At 29.6% G+C, this 11,818-nt stretch overlaps 1 protein-coding gene across 1 annotated transcript; it reads left to right on the plus strand.

Annotated features, from left to right (window-relative positions):
- The first annotated feature begins 3,268 nt into the window (after positions 1 to 3,268).
- Positions 3,269 to 3,987, plus strand: LOC140918979 (secreted RxLR effector protein 161-like). The gene is made up of 3 exons (XM_073364139.1): positions 3,269 to 3,397; positions 3,503 to 3,688; positions 3,874 to 3,987. Exons 1-3 carry the CDS (start codon positions 3,269 to 3,271, stop codon positions 3,985 to 3,987), a joined length of 429 nt encoding a protein of 142 aa, XP_073220240.1.
- The last annotated feature ends 7,831 nt before the right edge of the window (positions 3,988 to 11,818 follow it).

Raw genomic sequence — 11,818 nt, forward strand, 5'->3', positions numbered from 1 at the left:
TTAAACGTACAAAATATACTCCATACAGTCAAAAGATAATAATAATAATAATAATAATAATAATAATAATAATAATAATAATAATAATAATAATAATAATAAAGATAATACAAAGTCATATACTAACACCAAATTACAAAAATGAAATGCATAACAAAAGAGAAAAAACTAAAATTCACCCAAACAAACAAGTGGTTTTGCACACCATTGATTTATCTTATAATAAACAAGTGATACATTTGCTTATCGATAAAAAAAAAATGATATATCTTAATTTAAACCACGACTAAAATAAGATTTTACAATTTTCCAGAATCATGTTAAAGTTATAGATCCAATGACGATGTGCGTACAACTCTTTCAAATAGTTCAGACGTTTGCTAATCATATAACATTAAGCTTCTAAAGAGCCTATTATACATGTATCTCGACGCAAACATCACTCTCGATCTCCATCAACACCTTTTAAGCATCTTTTAACATATCATCAATCTTGATTCAAGATAAATGGTTCTTGACTATTATTCCACCGCTATTTGCAAAAAAAAAAATGTTTTGCACAAAACATACTCTACTAACATCTCTTGCCTTCATAAGAAAAGATCTCTCCTCCAACTCCACACCTTCCTCCCACCACACCATCATTCATATCAAATTTGCCACCGTGACATACTTATCTACAACTTTGAAAATAGTCTATTATATCACTCACACAACAAACCTTGTGGAACCCATGGGTTACACTGTGGAAGTTTGTCTCAAATCAGTAACAACTTGGAGTTAGTTGGTTATAACATAATTTAGTTAAGACAATGTTAGTTATAGTTAATTAAGAAATTTGTCTTTAAATAATATAACTGTAAATGTATTGTGTAAGTTGTAATGTGTTGTTACAAGTGGTAATTGCTAATTGAGATAGAGACATATGCAATTCAAGATTCATAGAAATACAGAGAAGAAAGATCAAGGGAGAAAAAGAAAGATTGAGTGAAAAAGCTAGTATTGCTGGTTCATAAACAATGATAGATACTAGGAGATCAATCTTGAGAAGACCTTAATCTTGCAAAGATCAATCTTGAGAAGAAAAATCAACCTTGTTTGTTTGCCCGTGACGTAGGTCTCATCAATTGAGGCTGAACACGTAAAGATCTGGGGGTTATTCTTCTCTTATCTTTCTTTAATTTTCGTTCACTTTGATTTTGAAAACTGATTTGGAAACTGCATAAAGGAGAACGATAAACAGTCTCCGTTTTTTGATTTTATGTTCTGTTCAAGAACGTTCTTCGTTTTCAGCAGAAACGAAGAACGTTCTCCGTTTTCGTTTTTTCTCTACAATTGGTTGTCTTCTATTTTTGTTGGTTAATTCTTGTTGCAGATCTCAATATTATTTTAACAATTAGCGTCGTATGTGGGGAATTGAGCAACAATGGTTGGAACCACAAAGAATGATAATCATGTTGAAAGTCTGAATGTGACTAAAGCAAGAACTGAAAAGAAATGATCAAATGTAAATAAGCATAGGTCTGATTCGAGATCAAAATATGTCTTGGGATGTTTCTGAAGAGCAAAGGCTATGAATGAATTATTCTGATATTGATTCAAGATGGAGAATTGTGAAGATATGCCTCAAATAAATTATTTTTTGTAAAGCATAAATCTGGTACATGGGAACAAGGACAATGATTGAATTATTCTGGTATTGAGTCAATATGGAGAATTGTGGAAATATGTCTCAAATCAACAACTTAGAGTTAATTATTATTATAACTGAATTAATTATGAGAATGGTTGTTATAGTTAGTTAAGCAATGTGCCTTTAAATACTATAATTGTAAATGCAAGTTGTTGAGTGTTGTTGTAGTAGTATAAGCTGAGAAAGAGAGAGGGGTATGCAATTTGTGATTTATAGAAAATTAGAAAGAAGATTCAGGGAGAAAAAAGAGAGATTGTGTGAAAAGAGAAAACTAGTGAAGACTAGGTGAACAATCTTGAAGAGACCTTAATCTTGTAAATTCAAAGATTCATAGTGGATTAATCTTTCTATGTTTGCATAACATTCTCCGTTTTAATACTGCAGAAACGAAGAATATTGCAAAAACATAGAACGTTCTCCATTTAACAGTGCTTCAAACAACAATGATGAGAGTGTTCAGATTGAGGTGGAGCCACCTGAAGATTAAGAGATTTATCATGAAGATATAACTGATACATCACTTGATGATAATGCTGCAGAATAAACAGATTTGACCAATTACAACTTGGTAAGGGATAAAAAAAGAAGGGTTATCAAACATCCATTGAGATACAGTGAAGCAGATTTAATTTGTTATGCTTTAAGTGTTGTTGAAGATCTTCAAAGAGATGAACCAAGCAACTACAGGGAAGCCACTAATAGTGAAGACAAAGAAGCTTGGATGACAGCTATGAATGAATAGATACAATTATTAGAAAAAAAAAAAATCAAACCTAGATTTTGGTTGACATTCATAAGAGTCAAAAGGTAATTGGATCAAAATCGGTGCTCAAGAGAAAGGAAGACATTCAAGGTAAAGAGAAGATAAGGTTCAAAGCAATATTAGTTGCAAATGGATTTTCTCAGTTTGAATGAATTGATTTCAATAAAGTATTTGCACCTGTTATAAAACATTGTTCAATTTGAATTCTGCTTTCAATTGTAACTCAACAAGACTTGGAATTAAAGCAGTTGAATGTCAAAATAATATTTCTACATGGTGATCTGGAAGAAACCATTTATATGCAGCAACCTGAAGGATTTGCTAAAGGCAATAACAAAGTTTGTCTTCTTAAAAAGTCACTGTATGGCCTAAAGCAAAGTCTTAGACAATGGTACATGAAGTTTGATGATTTCATGATAAGAACTGGTTTCCAAAGATGTAGTTTTGACAGTTGTATTTACATTCTGAAAGAGGAAAGTCAAGAATGTTCTCGAGCTCAAGAATATTCTCCAGTTTTTTAGGAAAGTCAAGAATGTTCTCCAACTTACTTATTACTCTATGTGGATGATATTCTTCTTGCAAGTTTAAATAAATACCAGATTAAAAGGCTCAAAGTTGATCTTAGAAATGAGTTTGATATGAAAGAACTTGGAGAAGCCAAGAGGATCTTAGGAATGGATATTAAAAGAAACAGAATGAAGGGAGAACTATTTCTTTCTCAAGCTGCCTACTTGAAGAAAGTTATCACTAAATATAGAATGCATGAGGCAAAATAAGTTACTACTCCTTTGGGACATAATTACAAATTGTCTATGCAAGACTCACCTAAAATTGATGAGGAAAGACGAAGAATGAGTACCATTCCTTATGCTAGTGGAGTTGGCAGTATAATGTATGGAATGATCTGTAGCAGGCCAGATTTGGCTTATGTTGTGAATGTTGTCAGCAGATTTATGACACATCCAGAAGCACTGCATTGGTTGGCACTTAAATGGATTATGAGATATTTAAATGGCTAACTGATAACAGATTTAAAGTTCAAAAAGACTCATCATGACAAGGAAACAATCAAAGGATATGTCGACTCGGATTATGCTGGAAACATGGACGCTAGAAAATCAATTTTTGGTTATGTTTTCACTCTATATGGGACTGATGTAAGTTGGAGAGCAGTTACACAATCGGTGGTAGCACTTTCTACAACTCAAGTTGAATTCATCGCGCTTACCAAGGTGTTAAAGAAGCTTTTTGGATGAAAGGACTTATTGGTGAGCTAGGAATAAATCAGAACTGTGTTTCAATTTATTGTGACAGTCAAAGTGATATACACTTATTCGAGCATCAAGTATATCATAATAAGTCTAAACGCATTGATGTTACGTATCACTTCATAAGGGATGTGAATGATTCAAAGTAGGTTTCAGTTGAGAAGATTGCAACTGAGGACAATCCAGCTGATGCATTCACCAAATCACTTTCACAAGCTAAGTTCAAGCATTGTTTGGACATAGTTGGCTTCAACAAAGAGTAAAGCTAAAGCAATGACAACAAGGTCAATGATTGAATTATTCTAATATTGAGTCAAGGTGGAGAATTGTGGAAGTGTGTCTCAAATCAGTAACAACTTGGAGTTAGTTGGTTATAACTGAATTTAGTTAAGACAATATTAGTTATAGTTAGTTAAGAAGTTTGTCTTTAAATAATATAGTTGTAAATGCATTGTGTAAGTTTTAATGTGTTGTTACAAGTGGTAATTGTTGATTGAGAGAGATATATGCAATTCGAGATTCATAGAAATTCAGATAAGAAAGATCAAGGGAGAAAAAGAAAGATTGAGTCAAAATGCTAGTATTGCTGGTTCATAAATAGTGATAGATACTAGGAGATCAATCTTGAGAATGCCTTAATTTTGTAAAGTTCAATAATTTATAGTGGATTAATCTTTTTTGTTTGCCCGTGACGTAAATCTCACCAGTTGAGACTGAACAGGTAAAGATCTTGGTGTTGTTCTTCTCTTATCTTTCTTTAATTTTCGTTTACTTTGATTTAGAAAACTAGTTTTCAAAACTGCAGATTAGAGAACAATAAACGGTCTCTATTTTTTGGTTTTATGTTCTGTTCAAGAACGTTATCCGTTTTCAGCAAAAATGAAAAACGTTCTCCGTTTTCGTTTTTTTCTCTGCAATTATTTGGCTTCTATTTTTGTTGGTTAATTCTTGTTCCATATCTCAATATTGTTTTAACAATACAAATTAATAAAGACGAATATTTATCATTCTCAATCACGTCTTTGACTAATTTATTAAAAATCGCTGACAAGATCGTCTTCGACAATTTTGTGAATAGGTTAAATATATACCCACCGAATAGAATAATTTGATGCACCACTCCATGTACCAAAACATACTTATAGAATCTCGGACTATCCAAGGCACAACATAACATTCAAACCTAAAATTTCTATCAAGAAAAAAAAATGGTGATAGTGGATCACATTGTGTTAGTCTATCAAGTAGGACTTCCATTTACTAACAAAGATGTGCACTCGCCAAAATCATACACTCCATATTTTATCTTCTCAATAATTATCTAATTAATATTAATCTTTATAAATTTAGAAATAAAATTAGCAATTCACCATAAATAAAATAATATAATAGATTTGTGCGATTAAAATATCATGTACGAAACACTAAATTCATATGTTTCGAGTCCGAGTCTCACTTATGTAATTAAAACTACGTAAATATATTGTTTAAACTTTAATGTTCTCTCTATTGTGAATAGGAGTATTATCTTCTTACCATAATATTTTTCTATATATATAAAAGAAATACTTACAAAATACCAAATACTTTATATTTGCAATATATCAATTGTTTAGAAAAAGAAATTGAATCCGTATTCATCATATTTGGTAGTAACCATTTCGACTAGACGGAACCCTTAATTTAAATTTATTTATTTCGATTAAAGTCTATGTCATGGTGACGACACGTAACCAAGATTTGCATTTTGTTTGATTAAAATGTCGCTAAGTGTTTGCGCTATATATTTTGATTTTCACAGCACAATTGTGGAGCCTACTTTCGTGGAAGCTGCGTTTGTGCTCCCTTATAAACAAACAATCAATCACCAAATGAATTAATAATCGATCGTAACTTATATTCTACTCTAATAATAGTGTTTAATTTAAAGTGCCATGTATTGTAGTCTACCCATTTATTGAGCAAGTTCCATGACTTGTCATCTTCGATGTAAACATGCATGTGCTCGTTGAACACATGCAAATTATTGCCATTATATTTTATATGAAAATATTTTAATTACAAAATTTAAAAGTTTGTACTTCTACTATGTTCGTACTTAAATATAGGACAATTTAATTAAATTACAAGAATTAAAAAAGTTGATAATAATTAAAAAAAATAGTAAGATTTATTAACAATTGATATTATTTTTACAGTTTTATGATTCAATAAAAAGAATTAGTTTATGTTTTAATATACTAGTATTTATTGTTAGTTGTAAAAAAAATATTCATAAAATTTATTTATTATCAACGGATAAATATTGATATTGTTTTGTTGTGTGAGTTAATTTTGGTGAAACTTATTATCGCTTCTAAGATAAAAAAAAATTATTAGGGATATGTTAGTAAAAAAACAATTAATTTAGTTGAAAATCGAAAATAAGATCTTATTAAAAGGGGTAAAGAAATTTTTTAAAAGGGAGTCTCATAATTAATTTAGTATGTTACTATATATTAATGATGACATTAAAGAACGAAAGACATATGGAAGGAGAGAGAGGAGATTTTTAAGAAGGGGAGAGAGCAGAGAAGGGAACCAATATCTCTCTTAATGATATATCTCTTTCCATTTTGGAGGGAGTTGGAGAAGAGGGGAGGGAGACAAAAGAATCTAAAAATTAATTAACAAAACACTTATCATTTATTCTCTCCTCTTTTGAACCAAACATACATCTATTATTTCCCCACACCTCTTATTTGTTTAACCAAACAAACCATAAAATTTGTTCTCATCTCTCCTCTTTTTAAAATTTAAATCAAACACATTTTCTTAAAAATAATTTCACTTTTTGCCTCCAAACTATAATTAAACACACCATAAGACAAATATTTAGGTTTTGTTTGGTTCAACGGAGGAAATAGAATAAAAAAAAAGTAGAGACATATTTCGTTCAAAAAAGGAAGATAAGAGACAGATAGAGATTTTAATGGTTTGTGTTAGAGATTTTAATGGTTTGTGTTTGATTCAAGGGAAGATAAATAACTTTAAATGGTTTTTAAATTATAATGAGTCTCTCCTCTTCATATCCTCCCAATATTGAGAGAGAACAAAACCACTTTATGAGAGATTTTGCATTCCTCTTCTCCCCTCCAACCAACTACACTCTTATATGGTGGTTACAACTCCAAATAAAAATTATTTGAATATACAAACAAGAAATAATTTTTTTATTTCTTTTTTGTAGGTACCTATTGTGATCACACAAGACTTTCATTGTAAATAGGGGTATAAGTATCAATCAATGACTCAATGAATTAAGATCAAATTCAAATCAAAATAGATTAGTTCAATTTTTTTCTTCATATTTGAGTTCAAACTAAAACAAATCAATCAAACTCGACTTATATTAGTTTCACATTATTTAATATAATTCACCTAATATGCTAATTTGAGGTTAAAATTATTTGCTATTATTTTTTGTCGTCACTTTTAAACAAAAAAATTATCTTGAAAATAAGAGTATTTTTAATATATATATATATATATATATATATATATATATATATATATAAACCTTCAAAAAGGATCCAAAGATAAACGTTTATCATTTTTAATAAAATAGTGATTTTTTTATTGATAAAATAGTAAATTTTAAAATAAATAAAAAATAGAAAATAGAATATCTTATTAAAAATTACTAAAAATAGTAAGAATCTACATTTTGAATCTTTTTAAGAGGTAAAATGTAAATCATATTAAAATTTCTAATACAAAAAACTATAGCCTCAAATCTATTTCTTTTATAGTACTGGCTATATTTTGTTTGGGCTACTATTTGGGATTTAGTTTGTCCGGTAATATTTGTTTCAATATATTCCTCCCCATTCTAAGTGTGAGAAATAGCTAGTTATGTCATGTATGAGTAGACCATACAAGAAGCACCTTCTGGCAGTTCACCCAATTCTACAATATGTTAAGTCTTCTCAATGGTTAGGTCTAATATTCTACGCTGATTCACCTTCAATAAAAAATACAACTTATGTTGATGCATATTGTGGAAGTTGCATATCTAAAAAAAAATCTACCACATGATATTAATAGTTTATTATGAAAGTCTAAGTGTTAAAATAATGTTACTCTTCGAAACTATAACTGATTTAGTTAAAGACAATCTAAAAGACTTTAAAATTAATATTCTAATCAAATGTTTTGTTTGTTGTAACCTATTTAGAATCTCATGAGATAGGAGAGATTTTCAAATTTTTTTAAAAAAAGTTTAGAGAAAAATTCAAGCTAGCTAGTCCAATCCTATAGTAGAATTATTTAAAAATTGGGATGGACCAAACTCATTAAGCCCGAATGCTTATAAAAAAGCCCAAACAGAATCTATCGTTAATATTTCCATTTAAAATCACGTGATGATGTAAATATTTCATCACAAAGAAATTCATCTAGACATTGACCATGACATATTAATATTATGGTCCCAGCAAACATTATTATATGGTTGGATTTGATGTGGTGATTAGTGACTACTTACCTAAAAGGGTACAACGTTGATAGGAAATTTCAGTATACTTGTTGTGGTTGTGGTATTTGATAAGCTAAGAAGCGACATTGTAAAAGTTGCATATTTAGATGGCGCCAAATAATATCTACGTTAATGAAGACAAAGTTCTATTTATTTATTTATTTATTCATTTATTTTCTTTTTGCAAAGGCAGGACAAGTTCTATTGTTCACATTTCAGTCAAAATAAAAAGGTCTATTGTTGATCATATATGAAAATGGTTCAAAACAGCAGCGGACAACTATTATTTAATTTATTTTTAAAAAAGAAAAAATGGCAAACTATTTATTATTAATAAACGTTCAATTGATAAATATGGGCGAAAATGAAAATGAATATGGATTTAGCTTTTAAGTTATGTATATATGTTTGAATTTAATTTATATATACTTTTGATATACTTTTGATGTAAATAATTTATATACTATCAATTAATTACAACTGTCAAATTATTAAAAGTGTTTAAATTTAATTTATTAATTATAATATGTTGACATTATGACCAGTGATGGATTCAAAACTCGAAATCAAGGATGCAATTTTTTCAGATTCATATAACTATTATAATAATATAAAAACAAAAAAAATATTATTGACAAATTATAATTTCAATATTTATTATTAATTGAAATTTAGAGTAAAAATATCATTAATGTTGAATATTTTTACGAAATTCACAAATGATTAATTGTGCCTTTTTAATTAGATAGAAAAATAGTAGTTTCTTTATTTGATAGAAATGATTGACAATGAGGATTCTGTAATTTAAATTATGAGTACATCACACGTTGTGAATAGACATTGTTTGTAGTAACAACTATGTGCAGTTACATCATCATCACCACATGCCACTCCTTAATAACACCTCAAACCTTTCATAAACAAGAATCCATTCCCCACTCCTACAACAATTTTATTTGTATAAGTTAATCTCAACGATACTCTCCCAAAGGATATCTCAATTATTTGCTATATAATAAAGTCTAGGAAAACCATATTGCATAGGAAATGATAGCTAGTAGAATTGTGATCAAATAATGCATTGAACAAGTAAAAAAGTGATTGAAAACTGGACACAAAGAGAAGCTAGAACAAAATATCATAAATTAAAAAGCAAAAAATTAATAGTCTAGAAAAAACATGCATCACTAGACACCACTTTCCTCATCTTTTAAGAATGATTGAAGAGGGATCAAAATCATGTGCTAAATTTCAAACGGCAAAGCTACGGAGAAATGCATAAAAAATTCGAAAGAAAGAGGATTAAATAAAAATGAATATGAAGAGGGTTGAAGCTAATATTTAAGATGGAGAAACTTATAAAGAAAGCAGGGTGGGGGTGTGTTAAGAAAAAACGAAAAGACATTAATTTATACCAAACATCACTAGATACCACTTTCTACCAAGGATTGAAGATCAGGGATCATAATCATGTGCTAAATCTGAGTGCAAGGGAAATTGTTAAATAAAGCCAAAAGTAAACTAAGTAGGAAGTAGATTACAATAAGAGACAAAGCAAACCATAATGTCATACCTATTTATAGTTTTGAATAAACCACTAAATTAGTCTTTCACTTTGTAAATGGCTTTCAAATAGATTTTTAAGATTTTGTATATCTCAATAAATTCATAACTTTATTAATTTGTCTAGTTGAGTCCTGTATTTATCTATTTCCTATCAATTAAGTTTATATATTTTAACCATTTATTATAAATTTGGTTCTTATAGTTAATCATTTATCCAAATTGATGTATTTAATTTAAAATTTAGATTAAATACATTCACTTTTATTTTTACGTATACTACTATATGAATGAAGTATTATCAATTTAATCATTTCCAAATTATAAAAAGCATTATAAACTTAGTGACTTATTTGAATGTGCAATACAAAATCAGAGGCGAGGTTGGTTGTTTACTTTCATAGTGTTATCGACAAAAGAATGATAAATATCATTTAACAACTTGTCTAAAAGTTCAATGTGTATAAAGCATTACAATTTTGTGTAATACTTTAATTTTGTCCGATAGATAAAAAATAATTACAAAAAATAAATAAACACATATTTAATAAATATTTTACCTTTATTATTATTGAGTCTAAAAATTATAACTTTATAAATCTGCTTCAAATTTGAGTTTATATTTGTATGAATTTGATTACATTATATGTAGCACTAAAAATACAATACAAAAATATATATAAAAAGTGCTTATTTTCTTTTCTTTTTCTCTTGCTCGTCTCCTCCCCTATTATTATTTTTTTCCTTAAAATATTTTATTGTGCCTTCATGTTGCAAGCAGACAACTTTGCTTATTGTTGTTTTCCTTTTTTCCTTTCTTGCTTTCCTTATTTCCTGATGCAAGCAAGCAGCTTTCCCTCCCTTATTTTTTCTTTTATTCCGATAAAGTTATTATTTTCATCATTTGTATATTTAATCAAAAAAATTAGTTATATTTTTTCTTAATGATAAGAGGTCGTTTGATTATTTTTACAAAATAATAAATAAAAAACTCAAAAATCAAATTTATCTCACTTTTTATTTGACCATTTCCTCTTTTTTTTTAAAGGTCTTGATAGTTTCTAATTTACATCATTCGAAGTAAATCCATTATTACAGTGTATATTTTTTTTTATGACCAGGGAACAAGATAATTCCCACTACCGCTGAAAGGCCAGCCAGGCCGTGAGCGCGGTGGGAACGGGCTTCCCAAAAAGCCAGCCCCGGGCCGGGGTCGGCATAGAATGAAGGGGACGGCCCTAATGTTGTGTTGGCAAAGCCAGCTTCTTGGGTTGCGCGCAGAGAAGAGTGGAAGTGGGGACTCAAACCGGGGCGCATCGTAACTAAGAGAGTCATTCCATTTAGGGCGAGACAGAACGGGTGGGCACGAGCGGTCTGGTGTCCGAGCCAATTGGTCAGACGACGACTACTTCACTTATTAGATTTGTATTCGCCGCCTATCCCCAAAAAAATGGGATGAAATAGAAAGAACGCGAAGCGCTATAGTATATAAATGGATTTTGGGGGGGGGATTTGCTTCTTCACAAGAGTAAAAAAAGAGGTGGTGGGGGGGGGGGGGGGGGGGTTCTTCACAAGCTTATCCCACGCACTAAATTAACTGGACAATTATTGAAATTTACACAATATTTGGAAAATTGAAGTTCCCACTGTAATTAAGGAACAATAATGACAACACATTTGTCTACATGATAATTTGAAATCTCTAATCCATATATTTAACTTTACGTTCTCCAAATCATATTTCAATATTTCCTTCTATGTTATAATTGTATCATGAGTGACATTATATTTGTTATTTTGGCTCATATAACTCAACAAAAAAGGCCCAACACAAGAGGCATGTTGTCGCGGCCTAAAATTTCGAGTATTTCTCGAATTCAATGGAGTCGCCACCAAAATTTATTTTAAAATAGGGAAAATATTGGGAAACCCTTAAAATAGTAAAAATAAAAAATGTGGTCTTTGAAACCAAATTTTGAGTTCGGGAGTCGATTATGCGTAGGGAAGGTATTAGC

The sequence above is a fragment of the Cicer arietinum genome, chromosome 1 (assembly GCF_000331145.2).
Source record: "Cicer arietinum cultivar CDC Frontier isolate Library 1 chromosome 1, Cicar.CDCFrontier_v2.0, whole genome shotgun sequence".
Lineage (NCBI taxonomy): Eukaryota > Viridiplantae > Streptophyta > Magnoliopsida > Fabales > Fabaceae > Cicer > Cicer arietinum.